This window comes from Terrapene carolina, unplaced genomic scaffold, assembly GCF_002925995.2.
Source record: "Terrapene carolina triunguis isolate 2854851 unplaced genomic scaffold, T_m_triunguis-2.0 Scaffold58, whole genome shotgun sequence".
In the NCBI taxonomy this organism is placed as follows: domain Eukaryota; kingdom Metazoa; phylum Chordata; order Testudines; family Emydidae; genus Terrapene; species Terrapene triunguis.
The window spans coordinates 40,805,099-40,827,047 of NW_020664409.1; the positions used below are offsets into that span (position 1 = coordinate 40,805,099).

At 42.8% G+C, this 21,949-nt stretch overlaps 1 protein-coding gene across 2 annotated transcripts in view; it reads right to left on the reverse strand.

Moving 5' to 3' along the window:
- GAREM1 (GRB2 associated regulator of MAPK1 subtype 1) overlaps positions 1 to 19,857 on the reverse strand; it is a 142,963-nt gene extending 123,106 nt beyond the window's left edge. For both annotated transcript variants that reach the window (XM_026661837.1, XM_026661832.2), the window contains exon 1: positions 19,310 to 19,857. In XM_026661837.1, the coding sequence (XP_026517622.1) occupies positions 19,310 to 19,430 (121 nt within the window). In that variant the 5' untranslated portion in view covers positions 19,431 to 19,857. The remainder of the gene's footprint in view (positions 1 to 19,309) is intronic.
- Between the last annotated feature and the right edge of the window lie 2,092 nt (positions 19,858 to 21,949).

The window sequence follows — 21,949 nt, forward strand, 5'->3', positions numbered from 1 at the left end:
AAAAAAAAAAAAAAAAAAAAAAAAAAAAAAAAAAAAAAAAAAAAAGGAAAAAGTTCTTCACAGGCCTGGTCTAAAACAAGACTTTTTTTTTGCAACGTTTTCACTGTTGCTTACACCAAACAAGAGTGAACTGGTGTTGACAGCCATAGGAGCTTTGCCAGTGTTTTTAAAACATTGCATTGGTGTTAGCAATGGTGGGAAAGTTTAAAAAAAATCCTTAGTACAAAACAACTGAACAGTGGAATAGAATCCCGAAGGAGATGGTCAACTTGCCTATATATTAGATTCTAAAATGTTAATTGAAGGGATACTGTGAATTCTCATGCAAAATTAAGGGTAAGACTGGAGGACATGCTCTTTTCTGAGCTTATTTACAATAAGGGATGGAAACAATGTAGAAAGTGTGATATTCTGGTGGTAGGTTTACCATGAAACTGCAGAGTACTGTAGAACAGTCAAAATCTCTACTATGCACAGTAGCATGTAGCCATTTGGAAGCAGTTCAATATTTCTCATCGAGAAAAAAAAATAGTCTTTTCCATTTAAATATCAACTCCAGTATAATTAAAACGATAGTTACTATGTTTCAAACACACAAACTGCCCAGCTTTGGTTTAACAGCTGGGAAAGATCACACAAATGAGAACAGCATGACAATCTTTTCTAGCCAAAGGCTAATCAATGTTTATTTCCCATCCAGCTCATGACCTAGGAGAATGTTACCAATGTATCATGTTTTATTTCTATGGCATGGTTATACTGAATTACCATAGCAACTTCTCCCTTGTAGAACAGGTGCCTCTTTATTCCCTCAGATTACTTTTTAACTAATCTGAAAAAAAGATTTGAGTAATTCCACTTCTAAGCTTAGATTTTGGGGAGGGAAGAAATGCACGTTTCTTGTAAAGTCGGAGTATTAAAATTAAGAGGATAGGATTTCTCTTAATATCAGTGAGAGCATGCAAGCTGCTCTCCTGCTTAATTCTGATAAGATCAAAATCTTAACTAAAAAAAGTCAGCACTACAGTTTGCTACCAATTTAGACCATAGACCAGTGTTCCCCAAACTGTGGGAGGTACGGAGGAATGTTCAAAGGGGCAAGGCAGGGCCCGGACCAGCCCCCCTGGGGGGCGGGAAGGGAGCACCATCCAGCCCCACTCTGCCACCAGCCACAGCCTGGCCCCCAGATCTAGCTTCTGACCGCAGTTCCAGAGGGGAGCATGGATAGATTCCAATAAGGGCAAGGAGGGGCGGAGCGAGGGGGCATGACGGAAAAAGTCTGGAACCCACTGCCAAAGACTGTGTCTACATCAGTTGTGTAAATGAGGCACCTTAATAAGGCATTAATGTTTCATTCTGTATTTAATTTTATAGAACCATGGGGGGTGGGTTGGTTTTGTTATTTGCTTAATCCAGTACCCCCTGGATCTAATCTCACCACCACTGACAGGCTGCACATCATATTTCTTCCATACAAACATATTCCAGAGACTTATAATGAGGAAAAGAAAGAGTTTAAGAGTAAAATGTGATGAATATTCCAGCTGTAAATTGTGATAAGAATTTGATTGAATGATATCATTTTGACAAGTATTTGAATGTGGGGAGGGAATTAAAACATTTGGTGTTGTGAAGAACAATACCCATAGCAATATGGAAAAAAACTCCAATACATTCAGGTCGACAAGGATTGGAAACTTTGCCTTCTGGTCACTGGTACTGAACAAGTATTTGGAAATATGTGTAATGGTACAACAAGCATTTCTAGCACTGAGAAATCATAAGTATGGGGCGTTACTGGGGGGTTCACCTAATTTGTTAAGATTCTCTCTCACCCCTTCAGTGTTTTTGCTATTTCACTGACTGTTAACGGACACATTTATAATAATTTCACAAAAATTAAGTATCTGTGCCTCTATCATAGTTCTCTCTCTCCCACACACACACATTCACACACTCTTAAAGACCTAAACTGTTGCTGTAATAAGTAATTCCTGGTGCACTTTTAATAGCAGCTGTTCTGTGCCATAGCTCCTTTTGAGTGCCATAAGCAGTCACTGTATGCACAGCAGCAGCCTCTCAGACTTTGCTGGAAGAGGGCAGTGGAAGTACAGGTATTAGTTTTACTAGGTTTTAGAAAATGATTTTAAAGTTTCAAGAGATTTTGAACCTCCAGAGCCAAGATTCACAGTTCTCCAATGGTGTCTCATTTCTGGTTCTCGTAGCTCATAAGATAGCAGTCTTTAAAACTGCTACTGGTTGCTCAGACCAGCAGTGCTGTTTTGTCACTCATTTATTGGATTTCAAACCACTGTAGTTTTCAGTTCCTTGACTACATCAGAATTTATTTTTGCCAAGAGACATTACAGCACCTAATAGGACAGTTGTGTAAGGGGGCAGGTGGGAACGTTTTAGCGAACAGTTCTCTCAGCATAGAAGAAACAAATTGAACAAGTTTGACAGGCTATGATTTTAGTTTCCCCCTCTATTTCTATCATTTTCTTATTTCAAACAATTGAAAACAGGGCAAATAAAGAAATGTAGTTGTACACTGAAGCTTTTTTGCAAGGCATCACACTTAGATGTACATTTCAGTTTTTCAACACTTAAAATCCAAGTCTACCGTGGAACAGTTAAAAAGAGTGAAGGTTTTAAATTCCAGGAGCAATAAGAGAAAGTCCTTTTTTAATCTAATTATGCAACACATGGGACAAATCTCTCTGCATTAGTTATTTTAATTGTTTATTTGAAATGAACTAATTAGGATAGAGTGCCTGACAGAATCATCATCTGACTTGGTCATCAGTGTCAGAAGAAAGAAGTGGATGATGAAGGAATCTCATGGCAACATTAGTTAAAATAGTTCCCCTTCTCATCCTCAGGATACCAAGACCTTCTGAGGCAGGGGTCCAGAGAGAATGGGATGTAAATTGTGGGTATATCTTAGACTTGTTTGTAACTAAGCTTTCTGGCAGTATTATTCAAACCTTTAATGTCTTTCCAATACATTTTCTGTAGAATCCACAAATATTTAAAGCTATAATTCTGACTGTATTTCAAATGTATTAACACTCAGGCATTTTCTTTAAAGATACTTGGTTCTTATTAATGGAGACAATCAGGAGTGGTGGTTGGATCACAGCCCCAATGCTTTCTTTAAAATTGACACCATCAACTTGCAATCTAGTCAAATACACACACACACACACACACACACACTTCTTATGAGTCGTTTCAGGTACCACATCTGCTCCTCCATCCCTAAGTTCCCCTATCAGTTTGAGGTTTTACAATCACGTTTGTGTTTTTTAAAGGAAAGGTGTGTCTTCTCTGTTCTTCTGGCAAAAAACCAAAAGAAAAGGAGAAGGTAAACAATGAGGAAAGTCATGTCAAATACACACAGTAAGCAAACTGGGTGAAAAATCTTTTCTGGATTCCCTCTAATCTTTAGTGTAACTTATAACAAGTACAAAGTGTAGTTTTAAAATTGATGGTGTTCTTCTAATCACAGGAAAACCCAGATTATTAGTACCCTTAATGTTGTGTCTTGGGAATCCATTACAAGTATTTGGTTGCATCATAAGTACTAATGTTGCAAGTAGAATGTTGAAGCCCATACAGGAATGGTTTCACAGACACACATCATGATGCCATCATTCAGCCAACAACCAAGTCAAGTTGAGATATGCAATTGACAATGAACAATTGTTTTGCAACAAGGTCAAGGTCCATTACTGACAGTTGTTTTTTTGCTGACAGAGCACCCTACGAAAATTGTGAAATATTGTAGAAAGAAACCTTTGCTAACTTACAGAAGCCAATGATAAAAGGTTAAAAACATCAGAAGGTTGTTTACACTGGCCTTAGCTAAATAAGGAGAGTAAAGGAAAAGAGTATACAAGGGCCCCAACATTTGAAAGCTCTTGTACAACTCCAAAAGGCATTGTTGCTCAAATACTGTATTTGCATATTAGAAAATCAACTGAAGCTGCAGGGTGGTGTCTAAGGGGAGGAGTTGTCAATTACAGCAACTAACTTGCAGGAATGGAAAGCGACAGAGTCTACCCAAGGAAGCATACCCTGCAAAGAAGGTTGCACGGATCCTAGAGAACAATGCTGTTCCCAGCATGCAACATCATTGGTGTGTCTTAAAGTACTAAGTGACTTGCCCAAACTGACAGAATGAATCTATGTATGCAACGTTGTTGTAGCTGAATCTATGGCAGAGCTGGGAATAGAACCCAGATGGGATTCCTCTCCCCTTCTCTAAGTTCTGAACTACCCCACTTTACCAGCCCCTCAAATACAAGCACTGCTAGGCTACATGAGAAAGCAGCACTACACAGCTGATAGTGGGAAATGCAGCATCCAGATGGAACGGCAGAGGAGTCATAGGTAGACAGAATCTAATCACAAGAAATTTAGCTAGGACACCACGATTAACCCTATATTTTTAGGGAGAGAGCGTGCCCAACAGCATCTTCAGTAGGCACAACTAGTCAAGATGAAACAAAATTTTAAAAATCACATCTGAGAGACAAGACATCGAATGCCATAATACTCCCAACCCCCTGCAGTTCAGTATTGAACAAATGAGAAGAATGCCATCTACAGATGCTTTTTACAGATTCAGACTAACACGGCTACCCCTCTGATACTTGAGAATCACTAACAACACTTCTTGCAGCACCGATAAGTTACTTTGAGGTCTCCTATCTCGGTAAGGGCCTGATCCACCCTTGCTTATGGTCACACAGTGTGTTAACTAGTTTAGGAATCAAGCTTTCACCCCCTCAGTCCCCAACTCTCCTGCAAGAGCTGGATACAATACAGTAGACAAACACAAGCGTAACTCACATTGGCACCCATTGCACTACCTACCCCCTACTCCTCTCACACCAGCCAGCAGAGACAGAAAAGTTTTGTTTCTTTAAGATCAGAGTTCTACAGCAGTCCCAGTGAATAAAATGAAGCCTGATTTTTCCCATTGGGTCACAACACCATTGAAAATCCCAGCTTGTTCCAATGGAAGCTTTTCTCTAGCTTCAGGCCTGGGTCTCAGAGACTCATAAGTTCTGTTCAAACCACCACTTAATATAAGTAAAAAATATTTTAAGTATTCAGATTTCTGGGTAACAAGACACTTAGGGTGAAATTCCAGCCCCAGTGAAATCAATTACAAATCTCCCATTGTTTTCAATGAGACCAGGATTTCTCCCTTGGTGTTTTGATTCAGTTTGTGTTTATGACCCACCAAGCGAAAAGCCAAGAGTAACAATCTAGGCTTCATTAAGGTTTTTGTTTGTGTTTGTTTTAAATCTTTTGAAGAAACATCCCAGAGAATCGGAAGTGTTTCCTTTTTATGAACACAAGCCAAATGACATGGAGCAAATCTTTCAACACACGCAACCCTCCCACCATCACCACACAGAAAAGTCTTTCTCTGCAATAATGTTCCAACGTTACCGCTTGCATTCCAAAACACAGGACAGCAACAGAAAGTGTACTAAGCCACCACTCTATTCCTTAATGTTGCTCATCATAGGAGGCAATTCAAACTTTGCTATACTGTATGTGCATAACATTTAGCTATAACACTGATCCAAGAGCAGAACCATTAGCATGGTTTCTCACGCATTGCTGTGGGAAGTCTTAACAAATCCTTTAATTAAACAGCTGACTTAATACTTAGCAGCATGTTTGGAAGTAAACAGTGTTGCCCACTCTATTTTGTCCAAGTCTCCTGATATTTAGTGCTTTAAGAAGTGTCATCTTTAGAGTCATATGATTACGTGAGCATTTCAGCTATCATTTAAAAAAAGTTTCTAGCCTTCACTATTGTGAAAAGCTTGAAAACGTGAAAACTAAAAACTCAAAATAAAATAAAGGCAGAGAACCCCAAACTTACCTTTTTGAAGTACCATGATTCTTGGCTGACTGGGGCTGGTAATACTAAACATTAAAAAAAATAAATAAAACAAAATAAAAAAAAAAAGATTGTTTGACTTGCCTTAATAGGATCAAGAATGGAGAAGCTGACTGGAAGCAAAGATCAGTTAGGAAACTTACTAGCTCTCCTTAGACGCAGGAGGCCCATATTATGAACATCATGTTAGCTTCCAAGACTTAAAATATAGGATGTGCTTCCTCTGATGGGCCAATTAAGCCTAACTTTGTTACTGTAAGCCCCATCTATTCATTCTGGCTTTTCCTGAGCAAGGCAAGCAAGTTGAGGAATTGTTTTAAGCTGTCTTGTTGTCAGCTATTTATATTTCATATTTTAAAATGCCATTTGCACGAATATGTTCTCTGAACATATTATATAAACAAGGCCACTTGCTTTCTGGGCTAATGGTGCTGGGAACAAAGACGTCATGCTCACTTCTCATGGGAGTCTATCGTTGTGAAGCATTGATCTCTGTTTGCAGACCACCAGGACCACTGTTTGAACTTGACAGTACCTTGGACAGACTGCCCAAACGAAAAAAATAACTGATGTAGGTAGTGTTCAGGCAAAGCTTTTCAGGCCAAAAGGAAGAAGTCATCATTACTCTCTAGCTAGACTCTGTTTTTTATATCCCACACGTGCTTTTAGTTCATTCTGGAAGTGGGTACAAAGACTCAAAATCAGTTTGCATTAGAATAGAAGAAATGTTACTGTACACTAGTAACTCACAAGACAAAACTTCATATGGACTTTTAGCACAAGTCAAAGCCTGCATATACTGACACAAGAGGCCAGAAGGGCTTGTAATTTCACTTATGCTTTAAGTAGGTCTTGTTCATACACAACCCCATTCACGGCAACAAACAAAACCAGAAAGTTAGAGAGACTCCAGTGTAACGAAGCACGTCATGCTTAGGGTAGCTCGTTTTAGTAAAATCATTTACATTACTCCTCATGTGATGATTTGGGGAACATGTCTATGTTGAGAAATCGTTGAATCATGGAATGCCTCAATGTTGCCCTTTTCAGCAAATGATGGAGGCCACAGCACGTACCTACCAAATCAGGTACCATGGTTGGTTGTTAGATCTTAAAGGGTCACCCACTCAAGTGGAAACACTTGGGAAGCTAGTTCCTCCTACTTCTCTATAGAGAGGGGAAGTGGACAATCCCCAGGAGCAGAACAAAAGATCCATATGGCACGACATATAAACTTGAGGGAATCACAAAGCAAGACACAGGACACTTTTGGCAGGAGAGAGGGGCATGCTATTATAGGAGAGATGTCCTATTTACCTGAAGGACCAGCCAAGGGCAAAGGAAAGTGAGCTGATCTTGAGAAGGAGAAGGACTCCATGAGCTACAGGAGAAAGATCCTGGATCCCCCAGAGGACTCTGCCCACACCCAAAGAACTCGTCAGAGCACTGAAGAAACTGAGGCATGGAAATGCATATAGGTGTTTTCATTTTGTCTAGGTCTGTGTATCTCTTATGCTAGATACAGAGTAATGGTGTTTAGCATCCTGTGCAAAGTTCTGTTGCACCAGAGAAAACACTGTAAACCCAAAGCACCACACATCTGGAGTAGGGGGAGAGGACATGCTTAAGCTATAAGGCAGTCCGAGGGGTCAGCGCTGGTCCCAGGGTCTGGGCAGTTGGTATCCCAGCTCTCAGAAGGGGGTGCTAGCCAGAGGATCTATACCCTGAGAGTATGCCTAGAAACCCCAGCCAGGGCCAGGGCCTGCACTCTGCTCAGGCTCAGGAAGCTTCAAGAGCAGATGGGGCCCAGTGTGGTGTGCTCCAACCATAATCCTCTAGCTGGATGCTCACGAGGCTGAGCTCTACCAGGTCTGTGTGCACAACACCCATTATCTCATTTTTATTGCCCAAGCAGGGCAACACAACTCAAACTACTGCACCATGCCCATCGGAAGGGTAAAACTGAGTTATAGCTTTAATTCTGAATAAGAATTTATCTTGTTGTATCCTTTTAATTATTTTTCTAGTTCAACTGCAAACTGGAAGTATTTATTAAAACCCAAACCATCCTTCCTATAAGCCAAGTCTCAAATGCATATTATTAAGGGCAAAAAATCATCATCTTCTTTTTAAACTTTTCTACGTAACGATTTTTTAAAAAAATGTAGAAAGGAGAAAAGATTCCACTTTTGTCAAGCAGCATACAATATTGAGAAACAAAAATCTCCATGGCCAACTTCCCTATCTCTAAGAGGGTGAAGGGAGAATAATACCCACAATTCACAAAGCACTTTTACTATTGAGCACTATAATTTTTGTTTTTTTAATTAAAGTGTTTACTTTCCTATATACTGTCTTTCACCTACACTGGAATGGTACTTGCTGTAGTTTTGCGGCTTGCTGCTAGCCACACCCGCTCTCTGAACACTGTGTGGTACCATACACATACATAGCTAGTCATATCTTGTATTATGATCTGAGGGAGGTACGTTTTCAATGAGCCTCTCATCTTTCCTACTCACCATCCACAGAGGCACGACATTTTTTTCCTAGAACAAATATGAACAAGTTTCAAATTTGAAGACTGAGAACAGACAAGTATGACCATAACACAATTACATGGGCACAATTTCAAAAGTGAATGTTTTATGATCAGATGTAAAATGCGTGATGTGGCTATAACCTTCAGCTGGGGTGGGATGGGGGGGGGAAGGAAGAGAGATTTGGGTCTTTTCAGCAAATAGAAGTTTGCATTTTCAATAACTTTATACCGATATTTGAAAGTGTTCTTCCAAGAACTAGGACGTAAGGATGTAAATCAATTTAAATGTAATTAGCTCTGTGACTTCCAGTTATTCACACCACTCCATGAATGGGGCTGGATGATTTTTCCCTACAAAACCTGCAGTTGATTTGCTAGTTTTCCAAAACAGTCTAGGGAACATTTGATCTGCTCAACATGAACATACTTCCCTACCTCCTCACACACCATCGTCTTTCATCATTGTGTTGTATTTTAAGTCTAAATTACAGTACAAAGCTCTCAGAGCAGGAACACGGTCTTTATTGTATATTTGCTTATAAAAGTACCATGACTAGCTACAGAGCTATATATAGTATGGAAAATGCAGGCTGTACAAGAAAGAATAACATGTAAATAGCATAGTTAAACTAACAGAAAGCACCATAAATATAAAATTCAAGAGATTTAAGTAATTTGGCACACAGTGTTTTATGAAGTTTGTTTTTTGAGTCATATGCAGTATGTGTGTTATTAATATGATGAGTATTTTCCTGTAAGAGATTCTCAGATCTTGACAGCTAGTTATTCACTATGCCAAAATACCAATATTCGTGCTGCAGTCAAACCACAGGTGGAATTCCTGGAACATAGCTCCTGTTACTGAAATTAACTGCTATACCATGTTGTCCCATATTCTGTAGCATTTCTTTTCAGCATGTTCCCTTAAGTTCACCGGACTACTACAAGAGTGCTGAATTCATTTAATTCAAATTACCAGGAACACCTTGACCCATAAAGGTATTAAAAATATTAACTTATTTCCCATGTCAGTTTTAATGCTAGTCCCTTGTGACATGCTTTATTACAACCATTTGAAACAACAATACATTGCACAACACTTTTTTTAGTTTCTTAAGAACTACCCTACTTACTTGGGCATCCTATCTTAGTTTCTGATTGAGTTTACCTTAAATTTGTGTCCTTAAGTCAGTGGTTCTCAACTTGTGGTCCGCAGACACTGGGGTCCCTGGACTATGTCTAAGGCAGCAGTTCTCAAACTGCGGGTCAGGACCCCAAAGTGGGTCATGACCCTGTTTTAAGGGGGTCACCGGGGCTGGCTTAGACTTGCTGGGGCCTGAGGCCGAAGCCTGAGCCCCATAGGGTTGCCAACTTTCTACTCGCACAAAACCGAATACCCTTGCCCTGCCCCATCTCCGAGGCCCCACCCCTCTCTCACTCCATCTTCCCCCTTTCTCGCTCACCTTCCCCACCCTCACTCACTTGCTCATTTTCATCAGGCTGGCTCAGGGAGTCAGGGTGCAGGAGGGGGCGAGGGCTCCAGCTGGGGGTTCAGGTTCTGGAGTGCACAAGGGGACTCTGGTCTGGGTTTCGGAGTATGGGAGGGGGGTCAAGGCTGGGGTGCAGGTTCCAAGGTGGGACCAGAAATGAGAGGTTCAGGGTGCGGTAGGGGGGCTCCGGGCTGGGGCAGGGGGTTGAGGTGCAGGGGGGGTGAGGGCTCCGGCTAGGGGTGCGGGCTCTGGGGTGGGGATGAGGGGGTTGGTGTGTAGGAGGATGCTGGGCTGGGGCTGAAGGGTTTGAAGGGTGGGAGGGGCATCAGGGCTGGGCCTGGGGGTTGGGGTGCCAGAGGCGTGCAGGCTCCAGCTGGGGATGAAGGGTCTGGGGTGCAGAAGGGGGCTCCAGGCTGGGATTGAGGGGTTCAGGGGGTGCAAGGGGCATAAGGGCTGTGGTAGGGGGTTGGGGCACAGGAGGGGGTCAGAGATGTAGGCTGGCGATTACCTAAGGCAGCTCCCAGAAGCAGCTGCACGTTCCCTCCCTCCCACCCCCCCGGCTCCTATGCAGAGGCACGGTCAGGCAGCTCTGCGCGCTGCCCCATCCACAGGTACAGCCCTCGCAGCTCCCATTGGCTGCAATTCAGCCAATGGGAACTGCGGAGCTGGCACTTGGGGCAGGGGCAGCACACGGAGCCCCCTGGCTGCCCCTACGCATAGGAGCTGGAGGGGGGGCATGCCGCTGCTTCTGGGAGCCTCGCAGAGCCAGGGAGCTTGCCTTAGCCCCACTGACCGGACCATTAATGGCCCAGTCAGCAGTGCTGACCGGAGCCACCAGGGTCCCTTTTTGATGGGGTGTTCCGCTAAAAAAAAAATCGGACACCTAGCAACCCTAGAAGCCCCACCAGGCAGGGCAGAAGCCAAAGCTTGAGGGCTTCAGCCCTGGGTACCGGGGCTCAGGTTACAGGCCTCCTGCCTGGGGCTGAAGCTCTTTGGCTTTGTCCCACCCCCACCCGGGCTTTCCCCTCCTCCCCCAAGTAATGGGGCTTAGGCAGGCTCAGGTTTCGGTCCCAACTCCTGGGTCGTGTATTAATTTTGTTGTCAGAAGGGGGTCACGGTAAAATGAAGTTGGAGAACCTCTGCTCTAAGGGGTCCGCAAAAGACAGACTGAATTCTGTTCAGTTAGTTTTCAACCACACACACACACACACACACACACACACACACACACAGGCAATAGATTTCCAAAAGGGTCCACATTCGAAATGTCCAAAGGAGTTTGCAAATGAAAAAAGGTGAGAACCACAGTCCTAAGTGATATTTTAAAAGATTAAACCAAACCAATGCACTAAATCTCCCAGAAGACTTTGTCAAATTTCTTTTAATAATAACAATAATTAAAAAACAGAGCCATCATTTAAAAAAATATATATATTTTTTCTTCTACTCCTGAACTAAAAAATTTGCTGGAGAGATGTTCCTTAGATATTTTATTTTAAAAAGGTAATCTTTGTGCATAGGTCAAGAGTGCAAAATTTCAGCACAGAAGGTCTATTTTGTGCCTTTATCTAGGTACCATCCCTGTGATATCTGAGCACTTATGAGCATGTGAAAATAGCAGCTTAGGACAAACTGTTCTGAATCCTTGACTACCATAGCAGAGCACTATCACAATAATATCAAGAGCCCACAATAATAGAAGTAGCATATTGATTCAAGAACATACAGTACACACTATTGTATCTGAAGTTGCTACTCAACAAGAGGCTCAAACAACAAGGGTTTTTAGCTTTAAAATTCAGAGACACATTAGTCAACTCAAGTCCACCTCATCTGGAAGATTGTTCTACACTTGAGAATAGGTGTTGCCAAGTTACTTGGACTCCAACTCCAGGAGGGCACTATCATTTTCATAGATGCCCCAAGGTAGCAGCAGACTTAAAACAATTTAAAAGCTTTTTCACTAAAATGTTTCTGGAACACGTTTCTGCCTGTTGGAAAGGAAAATACAGCAAGCACTGGTTAGTGGCAGGCAGTCATCTGCTTTTTCACTCAATTGTGATGATGGAATCAGCAGACCACGAGGGAAAGTATGTGTGTGGGGCAGAGGGTGGAAGATTATATTAACTGTGTGCATTGACATATGTGCAATTCAAACATTAATGGTCTGATTTTTCAGAGCTGCTCAATACTTATGGGAAAAAGTCAGGCCATAGGTAAGCTTTCACTAATTCCAAAGTACATCCTGTCTTTTTGCCTTCTCCTAACTGGAGGCTTTACCTACTCACTGAACCGTCACCTACCTGCACACTGTACAATAGCTTGCCTCACACAGCATGGGTGTTTGGATCATGTACATTCCGATGGGCTCACGTCTTTTTGATCTACTTTGGTTTTTCGGAAGTGGTTTTTACCACCTCCTCCAAATACTACAGCACTTTGCAATAGTTTCTTGAAAGAAGATTATCCACAATAAACGATACCACACAAACCTCAGAGGAGTGAAATTCTTAGTATAAAACCATTGCTCAATTTCAAGGATATCCCTGAGTTTGTAAAAGGATGCAATGTCAATTGTTCACTATGTACATAGTCAAACTGTTCTATTTAGTGTGATGTTCTTTGACTCGAAACCATACAACACTATCTTATCATTTAGAACTAGACTAAACACTTCACATGCTGTAGGGAACAATCTTGCACTAACAGGGGAATGGAGTAGATAGAGGTCTTTTCCATCTCTAATTTCTAAATCGCTTATTATGATTCTAAACACCTTTTTAAAAATAAGTTACCTCTGGTGTGGTACCTCATTGAGGACAGGATTTACAATGTAATAAATAAAGCTTGTTCCTCCCAAGCAGCAACCCGGCAACCTCAAGCCTAGCCAGATCAAGTAAAGTATCTCCCAGTGCAGTTTTTAAGAGACAGTTTAATCAGGGTTCATAAGATATTTCACTCAACTCCACAACCCCTCCTTTTCATAGGCTTTCCCTCCTTGAAATCCACATCATAATTCAGTCAGTCTGCCTTAAAGCAACCACAAATATTGCATTTATGCTGCGAGTCAAAAGAAATTATTTCCCCCTGAGTCTTAATAACTTATAGTGATCCATCAACACTATCTCCAGAAGAATTCAGAGTGGTGTTCTCAGTTAGGCTCAGCGAACAGCCAAAAGTGACTTCTGAACACTGGTGCCTCAAGCTGGGCTATCTACCCAGCCAGACTAGTGCCAGGATGTTTGATTTTAAAAACACTAGTATCATTCGTTTTAAATATTTTTTCTGGAGTGATGATTGTTAAATAGCTGACAGCACCGGGAAATATTTTTATCCACAGGATGAGTACAAGCAGACTGCAGTGATAGTGATCTCATCGAGAGAGAGACCAGTCTCTGGAATTGAGAGGGAATGTGGTCCCAGGTCCCTCCTTGGGGATAAAAAACAAACAATAGCAAGCTGTCAAAAGTTAACAATGGTGCTAGGATGACAGGAGTCCTAATAAATAAGACAACAGTAGGACATTGAATTTTCCTATTTAAAAACAAAAGCTGGATTTGAATGCCAGACATGGAGTTCACCATTTGCTGCCAAAAAGCCATGCAGTTTAACTCTTTAACCAAAGCATAATTTTCCACTTCTTAGTCTTAATAGCATTTTTCTTCCGGCTTCCGAGATTATCCTTAGACTACACCAGTGCTACCAGAAATTTCAAAAACCTTGAGAAAATAAGGATAAGCTCTACATGGAGTTTTGACTCATTTAGCAGATAAAGAAGATAGTATTATAACTCACCAGAAAGGTCTAAAGTTAAGTAATTTGTTGTCTATTTATAATCCCTGAACAGGCTGAGACACCATTACCTCAGAGACCTGCTCTCGCCTAATACCCTGCAGTGCGAGTAAAGGTCATATAAAGGTATTTTTGCTGTTAAATCCTGGGGTGCAATCCTTTCCCCTTGAAAGTTAATGGCAAAACTCCCACTGACTTCAATGAGGCCAGGATTCCATCTCCTAGAGTGTAATTCAGGGGGCGGAGGCAGGACTCTCTCATCCAGTTCTTACTGTTTTTGAAACTTGTTCTCCTTGGTCTGACAGAGCCAATTTAGTGAGCTTAGTGTTTGTTAGTTGTGTTTGCACTTGGTTACCTTGGGTTTTCTATTAATATTTAGCCTGTTAAGACATACTGGCAACATGCATGGTAATAGCAGTCAAAGTACTGTCACTTGTTAAGGTGACAATGTAGCTTTTTTTTTTTTTTAATATATAAATACCGGCAATTGCTATGGCAATAGGCACTTAATAAAGACACAAAACCAACAGCATCTGAAATACAGTATTTACCATCTTTAAGGACCATTCTATATTTCAGAGGACTAACCACTTTAGCGGCATTATGATGAATTACCAAGTGCAAGCTATTTAGAAATTGGAACTAAATATTCCTAACAGCTTGAACTAGCCCAGTTTTCATCAGAAGCTATAAATATATATCTTTTAATTTCAATTTGAGGTGAGATGTCACAGCCTAACTACTACCATGTGCAGTTTATATATAACTAGGCAGATTTCTTCTTCCCTCACTCCTCCCCTCCCCAAGGAAACCCCCCAAACCCACTCTCCCTAACCCAAAAGTAGCTTTAGTTCAGGTAAATATTTCAGATCTTGATTCTGGACAATAAATGTTTCTGTTTCACATCAGCTGTATTTTTATCATTTCCTGTGTATGTAACTGTGCTTACAGAGCAAGTAGAACTATTTGGAGGGAATATTCTCCCAAGATGTTCATATCTGCATTCTAAGTTATAGGCGATTCTGGCACAAGAAATGTGACTTCATTCATTCATTTTCACTTTATTAACAGTTTGAAGTCATCGGACATGATGATACTAAAGCTATGTCTATACTGCGCCACAGTGCAGACTACAGGGGCATAAACTGCAGAGCGCACCTAAGTGTTGTACTTTCAATGCCCTGTGTGGATGCTGTTGGTGCAAACTAAAAATGTACTTAGTTCGCATTGACACGGTCCTGTCTGAAAGAGGATGCTTTTAGTTCATGCCAGCAGTGTCCATGGGGGGCAGTTAGACTGCAACACTTTGGTGCGCTCAGCAATTTGCATCACCCTGATTCTCCTCACAGGGTAGACAGTCCCTGACAACAGAGCAGTGAAGTTCTTGCACTCAAACAATTTAATAATTCCATTTTTCTAAGACCTAAATCACAAAAGAGATGAGAAGACAACATTACAATAATCTCCACATCGCTAGAAAGCTTCAGGACAGCAACTGTTCAAAAACAAGAAAAATGAAGTCTTACAAACACTGACGTATGAAAAAAAATCTCCAGCTCCTCAATCCCTCTTTCTACTCCCCCTGCTACTCCCCCAAAGAATGTTAATTTTTGTTAAAAGTAAACTAAGGGAAAAGCAGCTGGTTGAGGAGACTCAAGTAGCCAACATTTTAAACCTAGGGCACCTGAATATAGGCACCTAACTAAAAGTGGCTTGAATTTCAAAGGGGGCAGAGCACATGCAGCTCCCCATTGACTACAATGGGATTTGTGGATACTCAACACTGTTTTTAGATCAGGCCAGTTTTAGGCTAACTAACTTCAGGCACCAAGGTTTGTAAATGTTGGCAGATGTGTTTACAAGTTGTGAATATTTTCAGTGAAGCTCACTTTAAAAACCCAATGCAACCTGATAGAATTGGTGTTACCTGTCCAAGTTACAAAGTGTGTTAAACTTCAGAGGATGCATGTTAGCAATAGGTTTTGCCTTTGGTTTCTCCTATCCTTAATTCAGAGATGTCCTCTGTCAGATTCCCATAAGTGGCTTTGTTATCCAGAGTGTAGACAGAGGACCTGGAATGACAAGTCTTTCAGCCACTCGTATAAATATCACACAAACTCTACTTTCTCACTTCAGGGGACAAAGCTCTGGTCTCTGGTTCACCGCTTCCTCCCTCCCATCCTAAGACAATCCCTTTTGAGGCAGAAAACACTCTCTGGTACCAGTGAGGGAGTCTTAATCTTGTCTGCATTCTTTATAAGACACTGACTTTTGTGACTGCCAAATCTGTGACACCGCAAGCTAACGCACAGAGACCTCTAAAGAGATGCAGAAAGATCTAAGTGCAAGGTTGAGCGGTATCTGTGCCTCCTCAATAACTATAAGAAACTCCTCTCACCACTTCCAAAAACAAGACACAAACAACAAATCAAGGGAGATGGGGGGGGGGGGGGGGGAGAGAGAGAGAAGCATTGGGGCATAAGGCCAATAATAATTTTATTTCCAAGAGCTCTCCCTGCTCCCAAAAAGCTTCCAGTGCCCTTCTAATAAGTGGGGCCCTACCAAATTCACAGCCATGAAAAATGCATCATGGACCATGAAATCTGGTCTCCCCCAGTGAAATCTGGTATTTTGTGTGCTTTTAACCTATACTGTACAGTTTTTGTAGGGGAGAACAGCATTTCTCAAATTGGGGGTCCTGACCTAAACGGGAGTTGCAGGGGGGACCCACAAAGTTATTTTAGGGGGGGGTCGCAGTATTGCCACCCTTACTTCTGAGATGCCTTCAGAACTGGGCAGCCAGAGAGCGGCGGCTACTGGCCGCAATAGCGCAGACATAAGGGTGGCAATACCATACCATGCCACCCTTACTTCTGTGCTGCTGTCTTCAGAGCGGGGTGGCTGGAGAATGGCGGCTGCTGACTGAGGGTCCAGCTCTGCAGGCAGCAGCACAGAAGTAAGAGTGGCAATAACATACCATGCACTTACTTTTGGGCTTTCGGCCAGCAGCCACCTCTCTCCAGCTGCCCAGCTCTGAAGGCAGTGCCACCATTGGAAAGGCAGCACAGAAGTAAGGGTAACAGTACCGCAACCCCCCTACAATAACCTTGCAACCCCCCCCCCCCCAACTCCTTTTTCAGTCAGGACCCCTACAATTACAACACAGTGACATTTCAGATTTAAATAGCTGAAATCTACAATTTTTTAAATCCTAGGACTGTGAAATTGACCAAAATGGACTGTGAATTTGGCAGTCAAAAAAGGTCACATCAACAATGATGGCAAGTCAACAAAGATGAAGAAGAAGCAGCATAGACCACATAAGCCTGGGAGAGAATTATGAGATTATCAAGAGACATATTACATCTGGAATTGCTTCCAGCAACCTGACAATCTTAAGCACAACTGTCGGAGGCCATCTTAGCTGCTTCAAGTCACAGAAGGTGTTACTACACTACAAGTTACATTAACATAACAGCTTTCACATAAATATTGCAGTGCCCTGTGATGTAATACTATAAAACTAATCAGCAGTTAAGGCGGAAAAATCTTTTCTTCACCCTACTTCTGACCATCAGGACACAAGCACTACAAAGCGATATAGGAAAGATACTGCATAATTAAGGGGCAGAGTTACAAAAAGCTCTGGCTCCCATCACCTCAGGATTATAATAAGGACAGGTAAGCAATAGGCTGATTCCAGTGTGGATGAGCAGATAAAGTAAGATGAGATATTACTTAAGCATGTTGGCCCAGTCTCAAAGCCATAAAAGGACAACTTTTAAGTCAAAGGCAAAACTTGGTACTCAAACCCTCCATGTCACTTCATAGATGACACGTTGAAAGTACCGTAACTGCTGCAACAGGCACCCAAACACGAGCTGTCTTCCTACACATCAAGGGAAAACCAATCACTCCTACATTTGTATTGGGCCAAGAAGAAGCCATTGTTTTTGTACCTCCTGAGCTGCTCTCTCTGGACTGATCCCTCTCACCCAAGTTCTACCTCCTGAACTCTCCCTCTGTGACTGGCATAATACTTTTATGACCACCAGTTGCTGGTCTCTGAAAATCGACGATTATTTCCATGACACTCCAAACCTTCAAGGAGCAGCAATACCAAATATCATTCCCAAATTCTTGTCTCATGTGGTAGCATGTTGCTCTACTAGCCATTCTATCAGGGGCATAACTTCTAATTTCCAGATTTTAATAGAAAATAATATGCTGACCTACAGACTGTAGGTTAGCATACAAGTAAATACACCTCTACCCTGATATAACGCTGTCCTCGGGAGCCAAAAAGTCTTACCGCGTTATAGGTGAAGCCGCGTTATACTGAACTTGCTTTGATCCGCTGGAGCGCAGCCCCGCCCACCCTGAGCGCTGCTTTACCACGTTATATCCAGATTCGCGTTATATCGGGGTAGAGGTATAGTAATAAAAAGTTCCTTTTCTTTGAGATTTACAGACTTCTCATGTAACCTTTTTTTAACAGGTCTGTTGCCCTTTCAATCAACATTAACATGATGAACATTTATGGCTTAGACTACTTGGTTTATTTAATATTCCTTGTACTTTGGCCTTGATGTAGGTTCCACAACATGTAATCACAGGATTGAGCCTTAGGTGTTGCAAATGTCCTCCTAGATTTTTAACCATGTATTTTTTTTTACTCTCAAAGACTCCCAACTGACATTACATTGGACTCACTGAGCTTCCCCAAACTCATACACACAAAAGAGCATGATCCAATTTGTTTAAACCAGTAGACTACAGAAAGAAAATGGTGAAAGAGCCAAAACTCTACTGTAACATCTAATAAGCAGAGATGTCTGGTTTAAGAGTGCAAAACAAATGCAGTTTTAGTATGTTGTAGCATTCTGCAGTTCTCCCCACCCTCAGAACCAGAATCTGAATTTTTATGGGGGTAACATTTTTCCAAGCTAGAAACTCTTGGAGCTAATCGTTAACCTTATAAACATCCCCTCACTTCTGCATTTTCCACAGTTAATGATGGGTTACTTGCACCCCAATAAATGAAGCAGCCCCAGACCCACAAGAGACATGCAGTTCCTTCCAGAAAGCATTCAAGGTCTTTTTGCAAACCAAGGCTAACTGAAAAAGAGGGATTTCACACACTCCTGTCAGAATCCATCCCTGGCAGAGGCTTGTGGCCCCAGAGATGAGAGCAGGCCGCAAGGAAACGTGCTGGGACCCAAGTCACTGAGAGGACCCCTGGACCTGTGAGGATGGAACAGCTGGAGAAGCGCAGGTCCAAAAGGCGGCGGGCTACCATTAGGTTCTGTCCGCAGCTCTGCCCGTGGCAAGCTGGGGGTCCCCGGGCAATTCACTTCACGCCTGTGCCCCGGGTCGGGCAGCCCCCCGGCGGTGCAGGGGCCGCGCCGCGCGCTCCGGGGAGTCTCCCCCTGCCTTGCAGGCGCGGGATGTGCCTGAGGAGCCATTCCCGCCCGCCGAGTCTGCAGAAGTTAATAGTTAATGGGCGGCTGCTGTTCCCAGCCCTGGTCCCCGTCCCCCCCGGCCCGGGGCTTTACTCACCGCTGTCCAGCCGCACGAGCTGGGGCAGCCGGTAGGTGCTAACCAGCTGGTCCAAGGGGACGGACACCGCGCTCCACTTCACATCCTTGAGACTGGATCCCAGCGAGGGGCCCGGGTCCATCTTCCCTTCCGCCTCCGGGCCCGGGGAGGGGGAGTCAGGCTGGCAGGCGGCGGCGGCTCCTGCCCGGCGGGGTGCTGCAGCCAACAGGACGGAGCTCGCCTTGCTCAACGGCGGCTGCTGCTGCCGCCGCCTCCACCTCCGCCTCCGCTTCCCCGGGACATGCTAGGCTTGGCGAAGCGCAAGGTGACACCCGCCCAGCGGCTGCGGCTGCTCCTCCAGCCCCCCGGGGCTGCTCCCCGCTCGGCTCGCAGCTGCGACTGGCCCAGGAAACGCCATCCCAGCACTGACTAATCAACAGGGTGCGAGAGACGCCTGCGCAGCTGCTGCTCCTCCCCGCTCCCAAAAGGAAAGTGCCGGGCTGGCTGGCTCCCTCCTGCTCTCCCTGAACCGGGGAGGCTCTGGCACCGGAGCTCCGTGCAAAGTCTGTCCCGCTCGCTCCCCCCTCTGACCGCTCTGGCAACCTGCAGCCGCCAGCCTGGAGCCGCTGCTCAGAGCCCCTAGCGGGCAGCCCCCGGGCTGCGGAAGGGCAAGGGCTTAGCGGGCGTAGCTCCTGAGAGCCATAAATAGAGCAGGACGTACATTTGACCTACAGTACTGCCCAGGGGTCAATGCCCAGCTTGGCCACTGACTTGCTTTGAGACGCTCTGCATCTCCCGTTCCCCATCTGTGAAACGGGATAAGCTCTGTAAAGCACTTGGGGAGTCCTGTGTCAGGAGTAATACCTACTGTTTACACAGCAGCAGAAGCCGTTGTGGCCCTAAACAGCCAAATAAAGGGTTGCTGTCCCAAGGGGTTACATATTTCTTCTTCCCAAAGTGGGATAAAGTGGTTTGCCTTATTGATCCCTGCTTGATCACCTAAACTCCGCCTCTGAGTCTGCTCCAGGCTTTGAGGTTTGTTTGCATAACCTGTATTTCATCATCCATCTGCAAACATCTATATCTAATCTCTATAGATGGTATTTTATAAAACGTTAAACCATAAACTACAAAAAACTACAAAAAAGACACTGGCTACAAAGACCCTCCAAACTTAATATTATTCTCCTGTAGAACACTGAAGTCTTAAAGGGCACTTTGTCCTTTTTTACACCAGCTAACAGTAAAATTTGCAAGTGGGTTTGCATAATTTCAAAAGCAAATTCCACATCTGGAAAGATAATGCTACTAATTTTACAAAGTGTTTGAGCTTTAAAGTGCTATCCTGCAGTGAGTTCCCAGAATTTTTGTTAGCAAAACCTCTTAAACCGCAAAAAGAACACAGAATGACACAAAGTAAAGAATATACAATATGTAATTTCCTTTAACATAAATTGTGTGTATTTTAAGCGAAACAACTCTCCGGGCTCTCTTCTCTTCACAGATATGAGATGTCCATGTGTTATTTCCCTGTGCATGGAGGGAAGAGAACAGATCCCTTTGAATATACTTTTGTGTTTAAACTAAGTATTATTTACTATTATTATTTATATTACTGTCGTGACTAAGAGCCCTAGTCATGGACCAGCACACCCTTGTGCTACATGCTGTACAAACACAGGTAGACAAATATTCGGCAGTTTCACTCCTCTTATCACAGCAATTTGGATTTATAGGAGTTTGCATTAAATCTCTCCACCATTTAATTCAGTGTTGGAGATTTTGCCTGTGGAATTCATATCACATTAGGAAAGATATCCAATTAAGCAATAGATCAGTTTTCATTTGTGACAATGTTTGCATATTTAGGGCATGAAGATGATTAGATCAGGAATTTCGACTTATGATTATTAGGTATGGGAATATTAAACATATGTTTGGTTATCATGGCATGAAATGTATCTGTTCAACGATGTTTTTAAATCAACCATTAGACTTCTTTTCAGAAGGGATTTTGTTATGAAGTCTTTATTTTGGAGAACCCGTATTTTATGTAACATTGTGATTCTTTACTAGTGTAGGATGTGCAGATTGCTAGGCAATGAGAACTGTTTTAAATCCATAAATAAAACAAATAAATCAATGGAGAAACTAACTCTAAGCCATTATATTGTATTGTGATGAGTTTACTGTGTTCACTTTGTTGTCAGAACTCTGATTTTATTAATTAGGTTGTGTGGATTGCATTACAGCAGCATCTGCTAATGTTAGCATATTTAAGACTGTATCAGCAGTATTTTTCAGTGATTTATAATACGCTTATAAAAATCCACTTATAAGATCTCACTCCAGGAGTGATACAATCTAGTTATGATATTGACCCAGACTGTGGCTGATCCGTCTGCTAGTGCACAAAAGAGGTGAGATGGCAAGGAGCCTTCTCCCTCCTTGTAGCCCTTCAAACATCCCACAAAGAGGCCAGATTTGCAATCTCTGCTAGTGCCCCCTGGACAGCAAGCAACCTCAAATGGTTGGGGAGGAGGAAGGACCATCAATAGATTTATCTCCTCCACTTGCTCTGAACAGCAAAATGGGTCAGCAGCAGAAAGAAGTACAACCTGCACAATCCTAAAGGCAGCAGTTGTGAGACCTATTGTGCTA